General features: G+C 41.5%; 1 protein-coding gene and 1 long non-coding RNA gene across 6 annotated transcripts; one reads left to right on the forward strand and one right to left on the reverse strand.

The window, feature by feature from the left end:
• Window positions 1-236: 236 nt before the first annotated feature.
• Window positions 237-10,918, reverse strand: LOC110526066 (uncharacterized). Of its 4 annotated transcripts, none has more exons than XR_016496716.1 (4): window positions 7,490-8,128; window positions 6,088-6,144; window positions 4,948-5,094; window positions 237-3,645 (listed from the first exon to the last, which is right to left on the reverse strand). It is a non-coding gene; the product is annotated as an uncharacterized LOC110526066 (long non-coding RNA). The 4 variants fall into 4 exon arrangements; XR_016496718.1 differs by lacking the exon at window positions 7,490-8,128 and adding an exon at window positions 6,307-6,383; XR_016496717.1 differs by lacking the exon at window positions 237-3,645 and adding an exon at window positions 10,509-10,918 and having other exon boundaries at window positions 4,789-5,094; window positions 7,490-9,651.
• On the forward strand, window positions 7,620-15,056 carry serpind1 (serpin peptidase inhibitor, clade D (heparin cofactor), member 1). Of its 2 annotated transcripts, none has more exons than XM_021606665.3 (8): window positions 7,620-8,147; window positions 10,204-10,255; window positions 10,711-10,998; window positions 11,196-11,839; window positions 12,103-12,251; window positions 12,441-12,565; window positions 14,081-14,225; window positions 14,322-15,056. In XM_021606665.3, the coding sequence occupies exons 1-8, from the start codon at window positions 8,000-8,002 to the stop codon at window positions 14,511-14,513; spliced, it is 1,743 nt and encodes a 580-aa protein (XP_021462340.1). In that variant the 5' UTR covers window positions 7,620-7,999; the 3' UTR covers window positions 14,514-15,056. The 2 variants fall into 2 exon arrangements, with proteins under 2 accessions (XP_021462340.1, XP_090094188.1); XM_090238062.1 differs by lacking the exon at window positions 7,620-8,147 and adding an exon at window positions 9,596-9,767.
• Window positions 15,057-25,529: the final 10,473 nt, after the last annotated feature.

Here is a 25,529-nt window from a genome sequence, read left to right on the forward strand (position 1 = left end):
TGCAATGAAATCTTTAGCAGTAGGGGAACATTTACCAAATTGTCATACTTGAGTAAAAGTAAAGATACTGTACCGTAATAGAAAATGACTCAAGTAAAAGTGAGTCACCCTGTAATATACTATATGTTTTTGGTTTTAAATACGCTTAAGTTTCAAAAGTAAATGTAATTGCTCAAATGCATTTAAGTGTCAAAAGTAAAAGTGAAATAATTTAAAATGTCTTACAAGCCATATAGAACCATTTTTTAAAACGTTTTTTATTTATCTACAGATAGCCAGGGGCACACTCCAACACTCAGACGTCATTTACAAATGAAGCTTTTAGGTTTAGTGATTCTGCCAGATCAGAGGCTATAGGGATTACCAGGGATGTTCTCTTGATAAATTAGTGAATAGGACCATTTTCCTGTCCTGCTAAGTATTCAAAATGTAACGAGAACTTTTGGTTGAGAAGAAAAATGTATGTAGTAGAAAGTACATTATTTTCTTTAGGTATGTAGTGAAATAAAAGTAAAAGTTGTAAGATACCCCCAAAAACTCTTTCCTTTCACAGATTTTTTCTTTCTTTCACGTCAATTGTTTCACTTTCAATAATCCACGTTTGCATACACAACCATGTTAATCTGAGAGGAAGACACTTTGCAACGTATGGACTTCACAAATGGCACCCGGTCACATTTATAATGTGACGTCAGTTTCATTTCACAGATGCGGGCTTCGTCCATGTAAGAATGTGTCCTTAACGGACGTGCCTAGTTAAATAAAGGTTAAATAAAAAATAGATATATATTTAATAGAGTGGGACGCGGCAGAGCGCTTGCAATGCAATGGGAAGGCCACGGTACGAGCAAGCACAGTGCCACAAAGCCAGTGACACAATGACAATCTTCTCCCGTATTTCCACATTGAGTATGTCCACAATCATCAATCCACATCAAATCCACAGTAGGTAATACATTCGACACTCCACCTGAATCACAATGAATGCACAACTCCACCACAATTCACCACTTCCGCAATCAACCAATTCCAGAGTCCTTATTCCTTCACGGCAATCCAAGCAAAGCAATTCATTTCACTTTCAATGACACCCTTCCCGTATCAGATAGTTTTCCATTTTTGTTATGGCTTCGGTTCCACAAGTTTGAATTAACCAATTATATTAAACACCAAAATACAGGAAGGTTCCAACCCATATTTTCCAACCCCTCCTGTCTCAGCCTCCAGTATTTATGCGTCGGGGGGCTAGGGTCAGTTTGTTATATCTGGAGTACGTCTCCTGTCCTATTCGGTGTCCTGTGTGAATTTAAGTGTGCTCTCTCTAATTCTCTCTTTCTTTCTCTCTCTCGGAGGACCTGAGCCCTAGGACCATGCCTCAGGACTACCTGACATGATGACTCCTTGCTGTCCCCAGTCCACCTGGCCGTGCTGCTGCTCCAGTTTCAACTGTTCTGCCTTATTATTATTGGACCATGCTGGTCATTTATGAACATTTGAACATCTTGGCCATGTTCTGTTATAATCTCCACCCGGCACAGCCAGAAGAGGACTGGCCACCCCACATAGCCTGGTTCCTCTCTAGGTTTCTTCCTAGGTTTTGGCCTTTCTAGGGAGTTTTTCCTAGCCACCGTGCTTCTACACCTGCATTGCTTGCTGATTGGGGTTTTAGGCTGGGTTTCTGTACAGCACTTTGAGATATCAGCTGATGTACGAAGGGCTATATAAATACATTTGATTTGATTTTGATTTGATTCGAATAAACATCTTGAGATTTATTGATTGCAGTCCAGTTTGTGACACATTTCCAAGGTTTAGATCATTAAAGCATTGATTGTTTACCAGGTTATTTGAACAGATTCCAAATGATAATGATGGTAAAAGCTAACTTTAAAAAGTATAAAAAGATCAACAAAAAAATCGGTAAATGAAAGGATATGAAATAAAAGGACACTGTAGCTCTTTGTAACATCTATAACAGCTAGTTCACCTGTTGTAAATGACTAGCTGGTGCCATCTTGCCAGGTAACCCCTTACACGGTTCTAGAGTATGAAACATTAATTGGCCAACAGGTGGCACAATAACCTAAATAAAATGTTTTTTCTATAAACAAACATCCTTTTCCTAAACAAAACTCAACACTACAGTTTGATACGCAATTCTTAAACAATTTATTTTATGTAAAAAATTACTCTACAGTTAACACATATTTTCTTAGTTAATACCATTCATATACCACCTTAAACCGGGCTGTAAAATATTTCAAAACCAAAGCAACATTTGGTATTAACCTTTTCACACGGAGAAACAAACAGGTGTGATCGCTCTACAACGTACGCTCAAACCGCTGTGATTAGAGCGCTTATTTAGAACGTCCAGTTTCGATTGACGCAACAGTCAGCATTTAACACTGTTTAGGGATGTCGGCAGTCAATCACATAACCTCTGACTCCCACTCTGAGCCATTCAGTGTTGTTGTTTATGTAGTTAGTAGGCTAAGCTGAAGTATTAGCAATATCCTTCACAAATGGGGAAATTATGGAGATTTTATAAATTCTGACAGTGAGTCTGAAAGTCAGGAATCAGATTCTGACAGTGACAGTGACAGTGAGGAGCTGCCCCCCAACCTTGTAGCCATTGAGAACCCTGAATCTGAGGACACCTTGTCCACTGACGAAGTCCCAGGTCCCTTTGAAGATGCTGGTGGTGATAGAGGCAGACCGACAGTGGATGAAGTACAGGAGGTCTATGGTAAGTGAAAGCAATTTCACCCCTCCCTGCCCTTCTGTTTGCTTTGAGTCCCAGTCTGAAGTGCAAAGCCCCTTGCCATTTCCCTCTGAGGAAGAGTGCTTCAAGCTGTTTCTGACAGAGAAGCTGGTGGGAGACATAGTAGAGGAGACCAATCGCTATGCCTTGGAGATACAGGAGAAGAGAGAGCCAGGAGTGGCTGGGACAACCACAATTAGTGTAATGTATACCTTCCTGGTGACAGTCCTTCTCATGGGAATAGTAAAGAACTCCCTAAGAGAATACTGGAGCACAGATCCTGTTTGCAACTCCCTTCTTTGCCACCATCTTTTCCAAAGACCACTTCCTAGTTCTGCTGCGATGCCTGCATTTCGATCAACAATGCTACTGCCAACCTAAATGACCCGTCACACAAAATAAGAAAAGTCCCTGATGTTATGGAAGGGTAGGCTGGTGTTCCGTCCATGTATTTCCTCCAAAAGGCACAGGTTTGGGGTCAAGTTCTTTGTCATGTGCGACGTGAATACAGGATTTGTCCAGGACATTATAGTCTATACAGGGTCCACCACTGACATACAACAACATGAGGGGCCTGGGGTGTCCGGGTCCCTGGTGATGACCATGCTGGCTCCTCATCTCAGCAAGGGACACACTTTGTATGTAGACAGTTGGTACAGCAGTCTCACACTCTTCCAGCATCTTCTCTCCAACAGCACAGGGGCCTGTGGCACAGTCAGTTCGAACAGGAAGGGGATGCCGGCATTCGGATGCAGCAGAGGGGTGGCAGGGGTTCCAGGAGAATGGTCAACAGCTGGCAGTAAAGTGGCATGACAAACGAGATGTACGTGTCCTCTCCACTGTCCATACAGCAACCATGTTGGCCAACCAAGGTGGACCACCTGACGGGAGAGAGAAACATCAAACCAGACTGTGTGCTTGACTATAACCTCAAAATGGGGGCAGTGGATAAAACGGACATGATAAACAGCTTTGTGGAATGCGCTCGGAAAACTACCAAGAAGATAATTTTCCATCTGATCGACACTGCTGCCCTCGATGGCCACACAGTTCATCGCCAACTAACAGGTGAGATGATTGCTGAACAAGGTCATTTAAAAAAAAATGAACGTACAGTTCACACACATCACATACAGTTCCATTTTGCAATTATAGTGTCAATATCTCACCCACCTATCCACTGCCTCATCATCCTCCCTCTCCCCCACAGGTAAAGTAAGTTACCTTCCAAGTACAGCGAGAACTCACGAGAGAGCTGCTGGAGGAGCACCACACCTCTCGGCACCCATCCACTGGGGGTCACCCTGCTGCGGACAATCCCCTACGCCTCACTGCACTGTATTTCCCTGCAAAGTCCCTCAATCTGCTGCTCAAGGTAGTCACACACAGAGGCACTGCAAAGTCTGCCTGGCTGCCACCATTAGAAGGAAGCAGAGGAGGTTGCCAAAGTATATGTGTTGAGCTTGTGACACACCTCTATGTGTTTCACCATGCTTTGGGGAGTATCATATGCTTAAGCTGTCACACCCTGATCTGTTTCACCTGTCCTTGTGCTTGTCTCCAAACCCCTCCAGGTGTCGCTTATTATCCCTGGTGTATTTATCCCTGTGTTTCCTGTCTCTCTGTGCCAGTTCGTCTTGTTTTCCAAGTCAACCAGTGTTTTTCCTTGCTCCTATTTTCCCCAGTCTCTGCTTGTTCCTAGCCCTCCTGATTATGACCCTTGCCTGTCCAGATGCCGAACCCGCCTGCCTGACCACTCTCCCTGTCCTGACCTCGAACCTGCCTATCCCCTGGTACTGTTTGGACTCTAACCTGGTTATGAACTCTCGCCTATCCCCGACCTGCCTTTTGCCTACCCCTTTTGTTATAATAAATATCGGAGCTCAACCATCTGGCTCCCGTGTCTGCATTTGGGTCTCGCCTTGTGCCCTTATAAAGCATTATTGAGCACATCTGCAGCAATTACCGACTGACTTGACAGGTGACTTGAACAGTAATCTGCCATGATACTATGCTTAGAGGTGTGGGGGGGGGGTGTAAATGCAGTTGTTGTTCAATCACTGCATGAATATGAATTATCGGTTATGCATATTCATAAGTTGTCCGTCTTTTCTTGCAGTTTTTTTCCATTAGTAAAACGTGTTGTTGTTCACCAATATTTTCATAAAATAGATGACTATTACATATTGGCCTATGTGTTTTCTTGCTGTGTTTTCATCCAGTACAACTGTTAAGGAGTGTACACGTTAGCATATAAAAGCTGTCCTCATTCTTCAGCTCCAAAGATGTCCAGCTCCAGTTATGATATTGGCAAATACTGTTTGTGGTTTCTGAAAGTACAGAATAAAGAGGATTTATTCATTAGAATACAACTTCAGGATATATCAATAAAACAATATTTGAAAGAGGTAACATAATAACACTGCCATAAAAATAATGTATTGCATTGACAAAATCACAAATGAGTTATAACAGTAAGAAACAGTAACTGTTGAGCTTCACAAGGGGGCAGAACAGAGCTATGCTAAACAGGCCAAATGAAACAAGCCATGGTCATAAGGCCAGGGTAGCTTCAAAATACAACACAAGATAATATTTCCCTGCCGCAAATAGCATTGTTTTACAGAGCTAATCGAAGAATGTAAGCTACATAAGCGCGACTGAGTATAACACCGTAAATGTTACGAAGTTAGTAATGTTACCTTGCGTGTCCGCGGTTACAAGGAATAAACACAAATATATTATGCTCAACACATACAGTGAACAACAGTAGAAATGACATACAGAAACTATTATAACGTAATAAGGCATCTACTTTGATAGAAACGCACACATCTCCAAAGTTATTATCATGTAGTAATGAAAACAACAATGAATTCGAATCGGGCACCAGCCGGAAAATGTGAAAAAGTTTATGCAGGTTCTGCTCCGACTGGAGATAAGCAAATCTCTGCATACTTGATCTGCGTAAACAATGGCGAAGTGCTTGGGGAAGTTTTTCAGGCTCAGTAATGCCCCCCAAAATGTATTGTCCACAAAAGTGAAATGGCCTACTTTTATGTGAATTAATGAGGAGGCGGAACACACCTCAATTCAAATTGTTGTTAGAAAATACAACTTGAAATTGACAATATGAAACAGCCTATAAATAAAAAGCAGGCAGAGTGCCTTAGTTTGAGGGCAGCTAACTGTCCTGTTGAGTGACAATCACACGTTGGAATAGTGAGCGCATTTTGACATCACGTATAAAAAAAAAACTCACGCTGGGACGACTCTTAGAGATATTTGTAACTCACATGTAAAAAGGTTAAGAGCACACCTACCTTTTTCAGCCATAATTTTGAGGAAGACATCGAAGATGATCACACACTGCATCGAACCTAATGATACATTGAATCAGAAACAGAAAAAAAACCTGGTCATCTACCTCACGAGGAGCAAAAAAGTATATACAATCAAGATAAAACATTATAACACAGATAACAGTGTAGCTGTTTAGACCCCTTGCTTTTTTCAATCTTTACTAACGGCATGCCACTGACTTTGAGTAAAAGGTAAAGAGTTTCTATGTACGCGGATGACTCAACACTATACACGTCAGCTACTACAGCGACTGAAATGACTGCAACACTAAAAGCGCTGCAGTTAGTTTCAGAGTGGGTGGCAGAGAATAAGTTAGCCCTAAATATTTCTAAAACAAAAAGCATTATATTTGGAACAAAACGCTCACTAAATCTTAAATGTCAACTAAATCTTGTAATAAATGACGTGAAAAATGTAGCAAATTGAGATGACTAAACTGTTGGAGTAACACTAGATTGTAAACTGTCATGGTCAAAACATATTGATGCAGTAGTAGCTAAGATGGGGAGAAGTCTGTTTATAATAAAGAGATTCTCTGCCTTCTTAACAACACTATCAACAAGGCAGGTCCTACAGGCCCTAGTTTTGTCCTACCTTGACTACTGCTCAATCCCATGGTCAGGTGCCACAAAAAAAAAGGATTTAGGAAAATGTCAATTGGTTCAGAACAGGGCAGCACGTCTGGTCCATGGATGTACACAGAGATCTAATATTAATAATATGCATGTCATTCTCTCCTGGCTGAAAGTGGAGGAGAGATTGACTTCATCACTACTTTTATTCATGAGAGGTATTAATATCTTGAATGCTCCTAGCTGTCTGTCTAAACTACTGGCACACAGCTCAGACACCCATGCATACCCCACAAGACATGCCGCAAGAGGTCTTTTCACAGTCCCCAAGTCCAGAACAGACTATGGGAGGCACACAGTACTACATAGATCCCTTGACTACATGGAACTCTATTCCGCATCAAGTAACTGATGCAAGCAGTAAAATTAGATTGAAAAAAACGGATAAAAAACACCTTATGGAACAGCGGGACTGTGAAGCAACACAAACATTGGCACAGACACATGCATACACAACACGCACACACACGCAAATACACACAAACACACACATGCACACGCACTATACATTCAAATGGATTTAATAACGTAGATATGTGGTAGTGGTGGAGGAGGGGCCTGAGGGCACACAGGGTGTGTTGTGAAATCTGTGAATGTATTGTAATGTTTTAAAATTGTATAAATTGCCTTAATTTTGCTGGATCCCAGGAAGAGTAGCTGCGATCCATAATAGATGGAGTAATAATAATAGATGGAGTAGCTGGGATCCATAATAGTAAATTACACCCACCCGATTTGTCCTTCTGGATGGCTTTGTCCTCAAAGTACCGGAACATCACCTCATGTACTCTAGCCAGTAAACAGACAGTAGGTACGTTGACATGGCGAAGTCTAGTTTGTTGATCAGAGCAGATCCTTCAGGGGAGGGGTCTAACAAGTTGATGATGGTGGATTGTAGGTCACTAAGCTCGGCCTTGGTGATAGACAGGTAGTTATACACACAGAAAGGAGACAGGTAAAGTTAAGACTTCGAAAGGGACAAGTAGAGTTCCAATAAACATACAGGTGCCATCATTTAGGGTAGGTGACTTGACCACCTGACTGTGCTGGTCTTTGTGTGTGTGTCTGGCAGAGTTGTACTCTCGGAGTGGAGCGGTTCACCGCTGGGGAAGATCAGGAGAGGAGACTTGGTGGCGATCTCACACACTCCCTCATTCCACTCCTCTGGCCACAGACCCAAGCCCTCGACAGCAAAGGCCATGACAACAACGGAGATGCAAACTAGTAACCTTTCGGCAAAATGAGCCATTTTGAATCCAAAATAGGTGACCTACATGATTCGTATAGATCCGATGAGAAGTTTGGAGCAATACTGGCTGTATCCAAGGGTCAGCCAATCATTCTCATAACAACAGAATGCATCACACGACTGAAGAGAGAAGAGACAGGTGATGAAATGTACTTCATGAGCTGTAATCGAAAAACAACTAGCATTTGGAAAGTTTGAGGTGAGGGAGAAAGTGTGGTGGAACAAGTATTGTTAGCATTGTTAAGTCTTGTAATGAAACAGCAAGGAGCAGGTCTCGAACCCTCGACCTTCGAGCCCGAGGTCCGGCGCGCTATCGACTGTGTCGCAAAAGCATGCTCGAACGACGGAGTCGATTTCCGCGTTTATAAACCCAGGGTCGTTACAGTATCTTGCTAGCTGGATCGAACTCTCCGTTAGCTAGCCAGAGAAATGTTGAGCAACATTAGCCAACTTAACTGATCAAATAATTCAGTTTATGGTGTGAACATTTGCTGGTTAATAAATTCAGATATCTAACGTTAGCTAGCTAAGGTTACATCAGATGAACTAACGTTAGTAACCTAACCAATTCGCTATAGTATTAACTGGTTTCTGACTCCTTGCCATTCCTCACTAACGTGTTAGTTGCTTACTGGACCCTGGCAATCTGTGTGAAATGTTAACTAATTAACTAGCTAATGAACTAACTACTATCTGTGAACTACTACACTATGTGGTTAATTTTCAGAATGAGAGAATGAGGTGAAAATTAGACTTTGCTTATTAAACAAGTGGATTCAGGGATCAAGTGTAGCTGGAGCTGGGCCTGGCTTAAGCTGGATGCCACTATAGAGGTGAAAGGAACCCCACACACTTTCCCTCTTTCTCACTTTTTCAATACAGTGGATGAAAAGGGGTATGCCAGGTGTACTCTCTGCCTGAAAGAGATCAATTATGCCAACAAAGGGTATCATGCTCTGCTGGCACATTGTAGAACAGATGTCCACAGGCAGAAAGTGTACAATGTAATCATGTGCAGTGTAGCCCGAAGATATTTATTTTGTTGTATTGAACTTGACACTTGTGTGTGAGTGAGGGGGGATTATTTAATGTTTTACTCAGTGAACGTTATTTTTGCACACATGTAGCCTTGTGCACTTGATCGATTGTCTACTATATTGGGCCACTATAATAGAGCAAAAATAGAATGCCTGTTTTTTTCATTCTATTTCTACTTTAAGATGTTTTTTTCCCCCAAGTGCAATATTTAGATGTGTGTGGTCACAAGTGTTCTATTATAAAGGCCGTCATGGCTAACTGCAATATTAGTGTATTGTTTTTTCTCAAGACTTGTGTGTCATTTGCAGTAAAGTCTAGGCATCAAATAACATTGGATTGCTTTCTTTACATTTTTTTTAGCTGTGAGTTAGTTTTACATTAACTACATTTTATTTTAAACACAGAGACTGATCATGTAGATCATTTTCTTTGTTGTATAATTAGTTAAAACCTGCATTTCCCCCTAGCAGGGATGTTTTTTTTTTGCATGTTTCAGTCACCTTTTTGGGGCCTCAACAGTTTGCATCCCTGCAACAGAGTACAGCCAAAAGTCATTGAAGAGCTTCTGAAGGAGTGGATTAGCCTCAATGATTGGCAGCAGCCGTCTGGTCAGCAGTAAAGGAAGAGAAAAGGGAGATGGATAGAGATATATATATATATATTTTTAAACAAAGGGGAGACAGGCTGGGAGCGTTACCGCTAGCCCACAGGCTTTGCACAGGTATAGATGGATGACAGAGGGAGAGACAGAGATTGAATGTCACTGAGGAGAACTCAGTGGTCCACAGTGCCATTTTTCCAATGAAGGCCATTGAATCTGCATTGCAATGGCATTGTAAAATCTAGAGTAACAATGTATGGGCATATCATTAACATGTCAAACTTTTTTTCTTCACAAAATAGCACATTTTTACTGATATGTAAAACTGTGTAATCTCCAATAATTGCCGTCAACTTATCCATTAAAGTTACCGGTTAAATGGACAAAATTCGGACAAAAAATACAGATACGGTATTAAGTGATCAAGTGACTGGGGCAGAGTTAAAGATTTCAGACGGATCCAGCACTTTGTACACTTTGTTGTTTGATCTGAGCTATTTGTTCAGGGTAAGAGGACATCAAAGTTCAGTTTGGGCTTTCTGCTCTTTCTTCACAGTGTTGCAAACAGACCAAACAGACCAGTTCCCGCCATCACAGAGAAAGCACAGGTAAGCCATTTTAGAGTACTTGACTGACTGCCGTCAAATACGTGAATCCTAACAAGATAAAGACTATCACTGTCGCGTTCGTACATAACTCCTATTTATTAACTGAAAAGTTCCTCTGAAATGAAGCAGAAATGTTTGCGAGTTTTGAACAACTGCTGAATACTTTTTGGGATGTTCTTTAGTGTGTATGCCTTCAACCAAAAGAAGGCTAAGCATGTTGCTATTGATATTGATCATGGTTCTTGATAAATACCTTAGGTCAGTGTTTCTCAAATGGTGGGTCGTGACTCATTCCTTTGCTGAAGACTTAGACTAGAAACACTGGTTTTAGGTTATTTTGAGTCACAATAGAAAAGTTTGATCAATCTCCTCGGGCTCTGTCTGTTGTGATGTTGACGGTGGTTTGTTCTAGATGAATAAATGCCTTCTATATCTGTCTGCTGTGTCCGTGTCAGGATGTGGGTTGTCACGGTCATCGCTGTGTCCTGTGTCCTTGTCGGCCCCTCTCTCGCCGGGGTCAAGGACCTGGCCTCTCACTTCAGCTTCTATGACCAGAGTCCAACCCCAAACACTGAGCCGGACCCACGAGGCCTCGGCCAGGGTGGAGCTCTGGACATGGAGAACATTCCTCTGGAGTTCCACAAAGAGAACACTGTGACCAATGATCTGCCCCTGGAAGGCTTTGAGGACGAAGACTACATCGACTTTGACAAAATCCTGGCTGAGGGAGGGGACGACTACAGGTGGGTGATACACACTTACTAATCCTGTAACGATGTCAAGGGATTTAAGCACTGGGACGCTCAATAGACACAAAATCCATTGGTTGCAGTGTTTGGAGCATGGTGCATGCTTGTGGGTTTGATTGACTGTGTAAATCATTTTGGATTAAACATTTCTGCTAAATGACCATATTTTCATAATATTTATATTATTACAGTGAGGGGGATGAGATTGATGAGATCGCAACTCCCGCTCCGTATATCGACATCTTCGCTGAGCCCTCAGATCCAAAGACGCGGCGCGCCCGACTCCTGAGCCTATTTCACGACCGCTCACGCCTCCAACGAATCAACGTGGTCAACGCCCACTTTGGCTTCAACCTCTACCGCAGCCTTCGGAACAACGTCAACCAGACCCACAACATTCTGCTGGCGCCCGCCGGAATCTCCATCGCCATGGGCATGATGTCACTGGGAGCGGGGCCTGGAACACATTCTCAGCTCTACCGGGTGCTGGGATTCGCCAATTTCGTCAACGCCAGCAATCACTACGACAACGCCACAGTGCACAAGCTGTTCCGGAAGCTCACACACAGACTCTTCCGACGCAATTTCGGGTACACGCTGCGATCCGTTAATGACCTGTACGTGAAAAAGGAGGTGGCAGTGGAACCGAGTTTCCGGGCAGACACCAAGGCATACTACTTTGCAGAGCCCCAATCGGTGGACTTCAGGGACAAGGCGTTTCTGGTCAAGGCTAACCGGCGCATCTCGAAGCTGACCAAAGGACTGATCAGAGAACCACTAAAAAATGTGGACCCCAATATGGTGCTGATGCTACTCAACTACCTCTACTTTAAAGGTAAAGACAACATCAGAGCAATAAGCCTCAACTATGCTATTTCTATGAACCAAGCACCAAGTATCTGTCTGTCTCTGATTCTATTTTGTCAACATTAAGTCAAATCTTTTAAAGTGATACATTATGGTCTATATTACATTTCCATTAGGCCTAGATTTGAACAACAAACTTAAAATCCTCTCTTTGTAAGAAAATTGTAGAAACATTTTATTGACACAAGCCAAACAATATCTCAAACAACAAATCCCCACCCACACAAACAGGTACGTGGGAGCAGAAATTCCCAAAGGAGATGACTCACTACCGGAACTTCCGTGTGAATGAGAAGATAAACGTGCGAGTGCCAATGATGCAGAACAAAGGGAACTACCTGGCGGCTGCAGACCACGAACTGCAGTGTGACATCCTACAGGTGGGTGGTAGACATTTAGTTCAGGGAAGTGAGCTATATCTAAAAAAAATAAAATAAGATTCAGTGCAGTGCAATATAGGCCTACAGTACAGGGCTGGCACAATTACCGTATAAATGTGTAACCGACGGTTATGGATGAAGACCATCACAAAAAAGATTGTCATATCATTATCGTCATGATTATTTTAGCTCCCCTATGTGGGGAACATCAGCATGCTCATCGCCCTGCCCAGGAAGTTCTCCGGCATGAGGAAGCTGGAGCAAGATATCTCCCCCACAGTGGTCAACAAATGGCTCAGCAACATGACCAACAGGTGAGAACATATGACCACACCTGGTCACATCTGACCAATAGGTAAGAACCTGACTGACCGACAGGCATACACGATAAAAGAGAACAGCACACATGACCATACAAGACAACAGGTGGCCATTCCAGACAAAACTTGACCAACATCTGAGCAGACCTGGCCCAAGGTGAACAGACCTGGCCCAAGGTGAACAGACCTGGCCCAATGTGAACAGACCTGGCCCAAGGTGAACAGACCTGGCCCAAGGTGAACAGACCTGGCCCAAGGTGAGCAGGAATAAGCACCGTAACGGTATGAACAAAAGATGACCACTAGGTTAGAGTATAGGGCCAGAACGACCACATTATGGAAGCTATGGGATAAGAGACACAGTGCCTTCAGAAAGTATTCACACCCCTTCACTTTTTCCAGATTTTGTTGTGTTACAGCGTGAATTTAACGTTTATTAAATGGAGATGTTTTCTGTCCTACACAAAATACCCCATAATGTCAAAGTAGAATTAATGTTTTTTTAAATATTTTACAAATTTATAAAAAGTGAAAAGCTCAAATGTCAATAAGTATTCAACCCCTTTATGGCAAGCCTAAATAAGTTAATGACTGAAAATGTGCTTAACAAGTAACATAAAACGTTTTTTGGACTCTGTACACAATTGTGTTTAAAATTATTTTTGAATGACTACCACATCTCTGTACCCCACACATAAAATGATCTCTAAGGTCCCTCAGTCGAGCAGTGAATTTCAAACACAGATTAGTAGATTAAAAAATTAAAAAACAGACATTGAATATCCCTTTGAGAATGGTGAAGTTCTAAATTACACTTTGGATCATGTATCAATACAACCAGTCACTAGAAATATATTGGCGTGCCTCCTAACTCAGTTGCCGGAGAGGAAGGTGACAGCTCAGGGATTTTCACCATGAGGCCAATGTTGACTTTAAAACAGTTACAGAGCTGTGGCTGTGATAGGAGAAAACCAAGGATGGCTCAACAACATTATAGTTACTCCACAATACTAACCTAGTTAACAGAGTGAAAAGAATAAAGCCTGTACAGAATACAAATCTGAATACAAAGTGCTATGGGCAAATCCACTTACTGAGTAGCACTCTCCATTTTTTCAAGCATAGACATAATGGAGCTAAGCACAGGCAGAATCCTAGAGGAAAACCTAGTTCTGCGTGAAGATTTAAAAAATAAAATAAAAAAAGGGTAAATGTTGCACATTTCAGGTGTAGAAAGGTCGTAGAGAGTTACCCAGAAAGACTCACAGCTGTAATCACTGCCAAAAGTGCATCTACAAACTATTGACTCAGGGGTGTGAATACTTATGTAAATTCAATATTTCTGTATTTCATTTCCAATACATTTCTTGAAAAAAATAATCCCTTTGTCATTATGGGGTATTGTGTGTAGATGGGTGAGATAATGTAGAGTAAGTCAAGGAATATTAATAATTTCTGAAACCACTCTATGGGTCTAAAGAGCATATTCTGTATTGGTCTCTACCCAAGGACGCGTGAGGTGGTCTTCCCCAGGTTTAAGCTGGAGCAGAGTTATGACCTGATAGACAACCTTAAGGAGATGGGCCTCACAGACCTCTTTGAGGAGAGGGGTGACTTCACTGGGATGACTTCAGAGAAGATCGCAATTAACTGGGTAAACAAACCTCCAAGAGAGCAAACACTATCTAACAATGTTAGATAAGATAAGCATTGGGTCATAACTCGATTCTCTCTCTTCTCTCCCCACCAGTTGAAGCACCAGGGGACGATCACGGTGAACGAGGAGGGGACGGAGGCTGCGGCCCTGACCCAGGTGGGCTTCATGCCCCTCTCCTCACAGATACGATTCGTTATAGACCGGCCATTCCTCTTCCTCATCTACGAGCACCGCACAGACTGCCTCGTCTTCATGGGCCGCGTGGTCGACCCCTCACAGAGCTAAACGCTTGGTAACTCTGTAATTCATTCTATCTAGAAAAATGTACCTACTAACATTAATACTTTCTTTAGGATTGTATTAACAGTGGACTAATTAACAAAATATTTGTTTTTATTTTTATGAACTATCTTTTTAAATGTCCTTTTCAGCTAGCATTCACCCAAAGTAGGAAGGCGTTTCAAAAATATTGGCCTGGTAACCAATTCTGCTGATCCTACAATGGGACTACTAGCTGTCATGGCGAACTGTATGAACTTGTGTCTGAGAGAGGTTAGTCAGGAGTGTTGTTATTTGCTGTCTGTTAATGTTCCATCTCTCTATACATCTACAGTGGAAGTTGTTCGACTAGAAACACTAAGTTTTGGCTATTCAATAAATGTTTTAAGGGAAAACAACATAGTCAATTTGACCATGACTTTCTTGTTTAGTTTTTTTTTTATGTTTGATGTTTGGATTTTCTGAAAAGTGTTTCGCTACTGTGTATGTAAAGTTCTGTCTAGAATGTTAGATAAAATAATAAACAAAATCATTTGAGACTGTTGAAAATGCTTTTGTGTTGTATGACAAACATTTAAAGGCTTTACAAGTTAAAATACAGGTGCAAAAAAAAATGTCTCTAGTACATTAGCAATACAAATACATCAGCAATACAAAAAAATGACCTAATTCAAAATTGTCCGGTCTGGCTCAGTTGGTAGCGCTTGCAATGCCAGGATTGTTGGTTCGATTCCAGTAGCCACCCATATGTAAAATGTATGACTAAGTCGCTTTGGATAAAATCATCGGTTAAAATGACATATATTATGTTAAAATAAAGAAAACTTACAAATACAGTAAGCTTTCCAATAAAGGGTGAAAACAAAAGCTCCAAGATAAAAACCCAGTTACAGTGCCTTGCGAAAGTATTCGGCCCACTTGAACTTTGCGACCTTTTGCCACATTTCAGGCTTCAAACATAAAGATATAAAACTGTATTTTTTTGTGAAGAATCAACAACAAGTGGGACACAATCATGAAGTGGAACGACATTTATTGGATATTTCAAACTTTTTTAACAAATCAAAATCTGAAAAATTGGGCGTGCAAAATTATTCAGCCCCTTTACTTTCAGTGCAGCAAACTCTCTCCAGAAGTTCAGTGAGGATCTCTGAATGATCCAATGTTGACCTAAATGACTAATGATGATAAATACAATCCACCTGTGTGTAATCAAGTCTCCGTATAAATGCACCTGCACTGTGATAGTCTCAGAGGTCTGTTAAAAGCGCAGAGAGCATCATGAAGAACAAGGAACACACCAGACAGGTCCGAGATACTGTTGTGAAGAAGTTTAAAGCCGGATTTGGATACAAAAAGATTTCCCAAGCTTTAAACATCCCAAGGAGCACTGTGCAAGCGATAATATTGAAATGGAAGGAGTATCAGACCACTGCAAATCTACCAAGACCTGGCCGTCCCTCTAAACTTTCAGCTCATACAAGGAGAAGACTGATCAGAGATGCAGCCAAGAGTCCCATGATCACTCTGGATGAACTGCAGAGATCTACAGCTGAGGTGGGAGACTCTGTCCATAGGACAACAATCAGTCGTATATTGCACAAATCTGGCCTTTATGGAAGAGTGGCAAGAAGAAAGCCATTTCTTAAAGATATCCATAAAAAGTGTTGTTTAAAGTTTGCCACAAGCCACCTGGGAGACACACCAAACATGTGGAAGAAGATGCTCTGGTCAGATGTAACCAAAATGTAACTTTTTGGCAACAATGCAAAACGTTATGTTTGGCGTAAAAGCAACACAGCTGAACACACCATCCCCACTGTCAAATATGGTGGTGGCAGCATCATGGTTTGGGCCTGCTTTTCTTCAGCAGGGACAGGGAAGATGGTTAAAATTGATGGGAAGATGGATGGAGCCAAATACAGGACCATTCTGGAAGAAAACCTGATGGAGTCTGCAAAAGACCTGAGACTGGGACGGAGATTTGTCTTCCAACAAGACAATGATCCAAAACATAAAGCAAAATCTACAATGGAATGGTTCAAAAATAAACATATCCAGGTGTTAGAATGGCCAAGTCAAAGTCCAGACCTGAATCCAATCGAGAATCTGTGGAAAGAACTGAAAACTGCTGTTCACAAATGCTCTCCATCCAACCTCACTGAGCTCGAGCTGTTTTGCAAGGAGGAATGGGAAAACATTTCAGTCTCTCGATGTGCAAAACTGATAGAGACATACCCCAAGCGACTTACAGCTGTAATCGCAGCAAAAGGTGGCGCTACAAAGTATTAACTTAAGGGGGCTGAATAATTTTGCACGCCCAATTTTTCAGTTTTTGATTTGTTAAAAAAGTTTGAAATATCCAATAAATGTCGTTCCACTTCATGATTGTGTCCCACTTGTTGTTGATTCTTCACAAAAAAATACAGTTTTATATCTTTATGTTTGAAGCCTGAAATGTGGCAAAAGGTCGCAAAGTTCAAGGGGGCCGAATACTTTCGCAATGCACTGTACATATTTAGCAAAGAGTAAATATTTGTCGGCTGAGTTAAACTCTAATTAGATGGAGCTCAGATCTTTTTGGGTTGGTATGTAATGGCACCATCAGATCCATCTCACATACACAAAATATTCTATATTTTACATTCTTCAAAGTAGCCAGCCTTTGCCTTGATGACAGCGTCAATGACAGCGTCAACCTCAACCAGCTTCACCTGGAATGCTTTTCCAATGGTCTTGAAGGAGTTTCCACATATGATGTGCACTTGTAGGCTGCTTTTCCTTCAGTCTGCCATCCAATTTATCCCAAACCATCAGGTAGCCACAGGTAGCCTAGTGGTTAGAGCGTTGGGCCAGTAAATGAAAGGTTGCAAGATTGAATCCTGAGCTGACAAGGTACAAATCTGTCGTCTGCCCCTGAACAAAGCAGTTAACCCACTGTTCCTAGACCGTCATTGTAAATAAGAATTTGTTCTTAACTGATTTGCCTAGTTAAAGAAAGGTTTAAAAAAATTGTGTTGAAGATAGGTGATTGTGGAGACCAGGTCATCAGATTTTTTTAACCTTTGATTAACTAGGCAAGCCAGTTAAGAACAAATTCTTATTTACAATGACAGCCTACCCCGGCCAACCTCTTTTACCAAATAGGGCTATCTTTTGTATACCACCCCTACCTTGTCACAACACAACTGATTGACTCAAACGCATTAAGAAGGAAAGAAATTCCACAAATTAACTTTTAACAAGGCACACCTGTTAATTGAAATGCATTCCAAGTGACTACCTAATGAAGTTGGTTGAGAGAATACCAAGAGTATGGAAAGCTGTCATCAAGGCAAAGGGCTACTTTGAAGAATCTTAAATAAAAACTAAAAACTTTAACACTTTTTTGGTTACCACATAATTCCATATGTGTGATTTCATAGTGTTGATGTCTTCACTATTATTTTACAATGTAGAAAATTGTAAAAATAAAGAAAAACCCTTGAATGAGTAGGTGTCCAACCTTTTGACTGGTACTCTATATATGCATATATTTTCATTACCATTCAAAAGTTTGGGGTCACTTAGAAATGTCCTTGTTTTTGAAAGAAAAGCTAACTTTTTGTCCATTAAAATAGCATCAAATTGATCAGAAATACAGTGTAGACATTGTTAATGTTGAAAATGACTATTGTAGCTGGAAACAAAGGGCTGATTGTTTATCGAATATCTACATAGGCGTACAGAGGCACATTATCAGCAAGCATCACTCCTGTGTTCCAATGGCACGTTGTGTTAGCACATGAAAAAAAATCACATATAATAAATCGTAACTTACCTGCCTTACAAACCCTTGCTGCAGGGCTGAGAACACAGTTATTAATACACTTTAAAGGAATGCTTTACCCAAATTCATTTCATCTTATTGATACCTACATAGAGGTCTACCTACAGTATGGATCCAGGGATTCGCTACAGCTTAGCATTAGCATAATTAAGTGCTAAACAATGGGAGAGGGGCAGTGTAACCTGTTCGCTTACCTTTCAAGTAATACACGGTGCCCCTCAGCATTTTGAACATGCAGACATAGAGAGGATCACTGAAGGTTTTGTAGTAGAGATTCATACTAGGATTAGCTTGCAAATGGGAGTCAAATGTAAATGATGAATGTATCACAAATGGCACTCTATTCCCTATATAGTGCATTACTTTTGACCAGGGCCATAGGGCTCTGGGCTCTGATCCAAAGTAGTGCACTAGGGAATAGGGTGCCATTTGTGACATTGCCCATGTTGTGTCTCACAGAAAAGGTTTCCTCACAACCTGCTGTATATAGTTTTAAAGAGATTCAAACAAATCCCCACCTCTGTGGCATCCTGTGTTTTCAGGAAGTAATCAGACACAAAGCTCTTCACCTGCACACATCCGTTTAGAATGCAGGGCATGTAATAACTGACCTATGGCCATATGTGTTTCATGTCATTTAGATTTTTTTATATTGATTTCAGTGTCATACACCATTTGGTGCCCAGCCCATATGGGTTTACAAGAGAACTATTTATCAAGTACTTGTTCATGAAAACACAAACAATAATGTAGGCACTAGGGATGGGGGTGTGAGCATGCGGGCCTGGACAGATGAGATGTAGTCATTGTTTGTGTGTTTAAGTTTGTATATAGAGTAAAATAAATAAATACATATATATATATATATATATATATATATATATATATATATATATATATATATTTAAATAATATAGCTGCAAGCAACAATACCGGGGTCCAGCTGTGGGACCACTCTGCCAACTTCAGGACAAATTGGACACATCACCCTAAAATGAGCTACTTCTGCACTGTTTACCACGCTTACCAAATATCAGAACTCAAAATCAAACTGCTTCTGGTGTATTTTGGACAATTATTTATGATGTTGAATACTTCAAAAGTCTTCTTCTCCAGAACTGCTGGACCGATCGGCACCAAATTTGGTATAGAATCTATGGACGCACATCTGTGAAATAAATATTTTAGGGATTGTAGCTAAATAATATGAGCCAATGAACTTGCATCAATGGTTTTCGCTGTCCAACACTATACTTTCTAGGTTAGCTTGATTCAGATCCTTGAGCATGTGTTCCAAATTTCATCCCTGTGAGTCAAACAGCTCAAGATATATAAAAATGTTCCATTATAGTGCCTCCATGTGTTCGATATGGAGGTGTTTTCATATGTTGTGTCTTGACAGTGTTTGAAACATCTGTACCAAGCTTTGTTACAATACGAATATCCGTGACTGATTTATTGGCATTTATGTGCCAGGTCATGCCCATTATTGGTCAATAGAGGACATGTTGTTTTTGGTAGAAGTCTGGAAAATATTGCGTTGTGAGACCTTGGTCCATAGGTGCCAGAGGAGTAGCGTTTAAGCGTTTTTCATCAAATAAAAGATTGCAAAAAATCCATAATGGCGGACCTTATGGGTCCTTCAGCAAATGTGTTCCTTGTCAGTAGAGTACCAGATTTCATGACTCTAGATCACAGGGAGTGTGGGGTGTGAGCTTTCAAAGTTATCGTTTTCAATGGTTTACTATAGCGCCGCCATGTGGCCAGTTGGCATGGCATTGCATGAGAGGGTGTTGCTCATGGCCCTTTACCATCATAAATGTGCATCCCCCTAGGTCTTATTATCTCACGAGAATTATTATTTTTTCTCACAATAATGGCAGAATAGGTATAGTTATAACAGCCATTAAAGCTGCAAGCAGCAATGCAGGGGTTGAAGCAATGTGCCACCATTAGGACAAATTGGACACACCACCCTAGGATGAACTACTTCTGTATTCCTTACGATGCTTGCCAAATATCAGAACTCAACATCAAACAGATTATTCAATATGCCTTTGATGTATTTTGGACCATTTGTAATGATGGTGACAATTTTAAGCACCTTTTTCTCCAGAACCTCCCCCCCAAAAATGTATGCATTCCAGCAAAGCCACTACACAACATTAAACAATACATTGATTGCACCATAAAGGTGACAAACTGTACCCACAAACTGTTAGGACCTACATAAAGCTATCACAAACAGCAGAGTCCCAACAGCAGTCCCAACACCTTACCACTGCTACACCCGGCTATCAGCGGAGCCTTGTCTGGCAGCGAAACAGTTAATTCAGACTCATTTTCTGCCTTTAAAAAAAGCATAACTGATATGGCTGACTTGCTTAAACAAATGTGGTTTCTACTGACAATTGAGTATGTACAAACTATGGCATAAGGGGACGATGAGGGGACAAGAGGCAATCCGTAATTTAGATTCCGATATTAATGAGCGAGCTAGGACAGGCGTTGTAAATATAACTATTTGTTCAGCACTTTTGAAATGTACAGCGACAGAATTCAGAACATGGGCCGTTCTTACAGTATTCTCCATGTACACCAAGTCAGAACCATAGGATAAATAAAGGGGGCATATAAGCAGACAATGAAAGCTCTTACAACATTTGATAATGACATTTCTCTAAAACAGGCTATAGGCTAAATGTGCACCACCAAGTCAGAACAGTAGGCTAAATTATGATAAGGAAAGGGACCAAATTATTAGGTGGGGGCACATGGGCTACGAACAGTTTACCACATAGCATACACTTAGTATTTCTTCTTAGCTACAGTATACCTATCTAACTGACATATTATATAATTTATGTAGCAGTATACAAGACATTTTTGGAATTGTCTTCTTGTGCTGTGCTCACTTGAACTGGAAGGTGGCACGGCGGTCCTTCACTGGCAAACTTTGTCATCAAACTTTGCCATCAAAGTCTGGCATTCTCTGGATTTATGGTACTTTCAAGACAACTGTGAACTCTGGGAAAAAAACTAGGTTGAATCATGACATCAGTGATCTTCAGGTCGAAGCTTTCGAAAGAGGCCAGAGTTCCCAACTTGGAATTCCGGGTTGAATGACCGTTCAAAACGTATTTTCCCTGTCAGAGATCATTTTTATCAGATCAAAGTTTCAAAGTTGTCTTGAACTCAGTCTTTGATTTCACAGTTCCGAATTTCCAGTTGTTTTGAACGTGGATAGACAGCATGGCTAATATTGAATGATTATCCTTTTAAGCTTGGAAAAGAGACCCTTAACAAAAGTCTCTCTCATCTTAGTGTGCCAGTGCGCAGAATAACTTATTTGTTTTTGATCGCTCAACACCCATTGAATATGTCCGGTGTCAGTAAACATCGGCAACAAAGCTTAATTAAAATGTTGCAGCAGCACAACAACAGTCATCAACGCTCTTGATAACATGAAAACTGCCTAACCAGCTCTGCTAGGGGGAGCAAAATGGTCAGAGTGGGAACTTGACTGTGGTTGTGAGGTCAGAGCTTTCAGAACAACCCTACTTACAGTGGGGCAGCCACCAATTGTGCAAGTTCTCCCACTTAAAAAGATGAGAGGCATGTAATTTTCATCATAGGTACACTTCAACTATGACAGACAAAATGAGGAAAAACAAATCCAGAAAATCACATTGTAGGATTTTTAATGAATTTAGTTGCAAATGATGGTGGAAAATAAGTATTTGGTCAATAACAAAAGTTTATCTCAATAGTTTGTTATATACCCTTTGTTGGCAATGACAGAGGTCAAACGTTTTCTGTAAGTCTTCACAAGGTTTTCACACACTATTGCTGGTATTTTGGCCCATTCCTCCATGCAGATCTCCTCTAGAGCAGTGATGTTTTGGGGCTGTTGCTTGGCAACACGGACTTTCAACTCCCTCTAAAGATTTTCTATGGGGTTGAGATCTGGAGACTGGCTAGGCCACTCCAGGACCTTGAAATGCTTCTTACGAAGCCACTCCTTCGTTGCCCGGGCAGTGTGTTTGGGATCATTGTCATGCTGAAAGACCCAGCCACGTTTCATCTTCAATGCCCTTGCTGATGGAAGGAGGTTTTCACACAAAATCTCACGATACATGACCCCATTCATTCTTTCCTTTACACGGATCAGTCGTCCTGGTCCCTTTGCAGAAAAACAGTCCCAAAGCATGATGTTTCCACCCCCATGCTTCACAGTAGGTATGGTGTTCTTTGGATGCAACTCAGCATTCTTTGTCCTCCAAACACGACGAGTTGAGTTTTTACCAAAAAGTTATATTTTGGTTTCATCTGACCATATGACATTCTCCAAATCTTCTTCTGGATCATCCAAATGCTCTCTAGCAAACTTCAGACGGGCCTGGACATGTACTGGCTTATTAAGCAGGGGGACACGTCTGGCACTGCAGGATTTGAGTCCCTGGCGGCGTAGTGTGTTACTGATGGTAGGCTTTGTTACTTTGGTCTCAGATCTCTGCAGGTCATTCACTAGGTCCCCCCGTGTGGTTCCGGGATTTTTGCTCACCGTTCTTTTGATCATTTTGACCCCACGGGGTGAGATCTGCGTGGAGCCCCAGATCAAGGGAGATTATCAGTGGTCTTGTATGTCTTCCATTTCCTAGTAATTGCTCCCACAGTTGATTTCTTCAAACCAAGCTGCTTACCTATTGCAGATGCAGTCTTCCCAGCCTGGTGCAGGTCTACAATTTTGTTTCTGGTGTCCTTTGACAGCTCTTTGGTCTTCGCCATAGTGGCGTTTGGAGTGTGACTGTTTGAGGTTGTGGACAGGTGTCTTTTATACTGATAACAAGTTCAAACAGGTGCCATTAATACAGGTAACGAGTGGAGGACAGTGGAGCCTCTTAAAGAAGAAGTTACAGGTCTGTGAGAGCCAGAAATCTTGCTTGTTTGTAGGTGACCAAATACTTTTTTAAAATTTTATTTATTTATTTATTTTGAATTTTACCCCTTTTTCTCCCCAATTTTGTGGTATCCAATTGTTGTAGTAGCTACTATCTTGTCTCATCGCTACAACTCCCGTACGGGCTCGGGAGAGACGAAGGTTGAAAGTCATGCGTCCTCCGATACACAACCCAACCAAGCCGCACTGCTTCTTAACACAGCACGCATCCAACCCGGAAGCCAGCCGCACCAATGTGCCGGAGGAAACACCGTGCACCTGGCCACCTTGGTTAGCGCACACTGCGCCCAGTCCGCCACAGGAGTCGCTGGTGCGCGATGAGACAAGGACACCCCTACCGACCAAGCCCTCCCTAACCCGGGCGACGCTAGGCCAATTGTGCGTCGCCCCATGGACCTCCCGGTCGCGGCCGGTTACGACAGAGCCTGGTCCAAATAATTATTTTGAGTCAACTGGAGGTGTACCTGTGGATGTATTTCAAGACCTACGTTCAAACTCAGTGCCTCTTTGCTTGACATAATGGGAAAATCAAAAAGAAAATCAGCCAAGACCTCAGAAAAAAAATTGTAGACCTCCAACAAGTCTGGTTCATCCTTGGGAGCAATATCCAAACGCCTGAAGGTACCACATTCATCTGTACAAACAGTAGTACACAAGTATAAACACCTTGGAACCACGTAGCCTTCATACCGCTCAGGAAGGAGGTACATTCTGTCTCCTAGAGATTAACATATTTTGGTGCGAAAAGTGCAAGTCAATCCCAGAACAGGAAGGGAACCTGTGAAGATGCTGGAGGAAACAGATAAAAGTATTTATATCCACAGTAAAACGAGTCCTATATCGACATATCCTGAAAGGCCGCTCAGCAAGGAAGAAGCCACTACTCCAAAACCACCATAAAAAGCCAGACTACGGTTTGCAACTGCACATGGGGACAAAGATCATACTTTTTGGAGAAATGTCCTCTGGTCAGAGGAAACAAAAATAGAACTGTTGGGCCATAATGACCATCATTATGTTTGGAGGAAACAAAAGCAAAGAAAGTAAAAGTTAAAGAGCCCCCTCTCCTACCTTACTAGCACCACATGGTGCACTAACCAAAACACAGGGGATGGTCCGCCCAGGTCTTACCTACTGTGAAAAGACAGTACATACTACAGGTACCATATTTTGCAAATAAATTAATTAAAAAACCTACAATGTGATTTTCTGGATTTTCTTTTCTCATTTTGTCTGTCATAGTTGAAGTGTACCTATGATGAAAATTACAGGCCTCTCTCATCTTTTTAAGTGGGAGAACGTGCACAATTGGTGGCTGACTAAATACTTTTTTGCCCCACTGTATTGGCCAGAGCATTCAGTGTGCTCTCTGAACGCGAAACACTCTGAATTTACGAATGGACAATCTGACAGCACAGTTGCAGTCACCAATGCTCTGGATAACATAACAGCCTAACCAGCTCTGCTTAATAATGTTCAGTGAGCTGTTGTTCTCTCTCTCTCTCTCGCTCTCTCTCTTAGGTGTCTTGAAGTAGCTGGCAAATTAGTACAGAATGGTCAGATCAACCCTTACAATGCTGAATGGGTGTAGACAAAGAATGGTTCTCCAATAGTCGTACCAAAACATTGAAAGACGGTTTTCTCAAAAGTGAGTTTACAAGTTGATCAACTTTAAAAGCAGAATTACTTTCCAATTGTTTCCTCAAATGCACGGTATGATGTAGCTATGTCTCAACTTTATTCAATGTAAAAAACAGAAATTCAATAATTGTTGCTACATAAGACCGAATCCAGGTGGTGAGTCACATTTACCATTGAAAAAAAAGTAAGTTCCGGTTTGCTTAAGGGGGTGGCTCTCCCATAGGCAGCAATACATTAGCAACTGGGTCTGGTCTGCTTAGTTCAGTGACTCTATATGAACCAGAAAAAACTAGCGAGTGGGATTTCTCACTTCCTTTTCCAGCTCTGGTAAAGCTAACTAGCTAAATTGCCATACATGTTTAATGCTTTTCGACTTGTCCCCAAATTAATGTCATTGGTTTAGAGTTTGTTTTGATATTTTAACCTGCGTGTCGTGATCGCGTTTGGTGGAGGGGGGACAAAATAAATGTATGCACGATAGCGCACGCGCGCAGCAGCTGGTTTGGGTTCCGTGTAAAACATTAGGGGAACATTACAGGTAACATTAGAAACACGTTCTCTCCCTAGACCTGTTAGTTGGGAATGCAGGGAG

The sequence above is a fragment of the Oncorhynchus mykiss genome, chromosome 6, assembly GCF_057628025.1.
Source record: "Oncorhynchus mykiss isolate SJ-2025 chromosome 6, ASM5762802v1, whole genome shotgun sequence".
NCBI classification, from domain to species: Eukaryota; Metazoa; Chordata; class Actinopteri; order Salmoniformes; family Salmonidae; genus Oncorhynchus; species Oncorhynchus mykiss.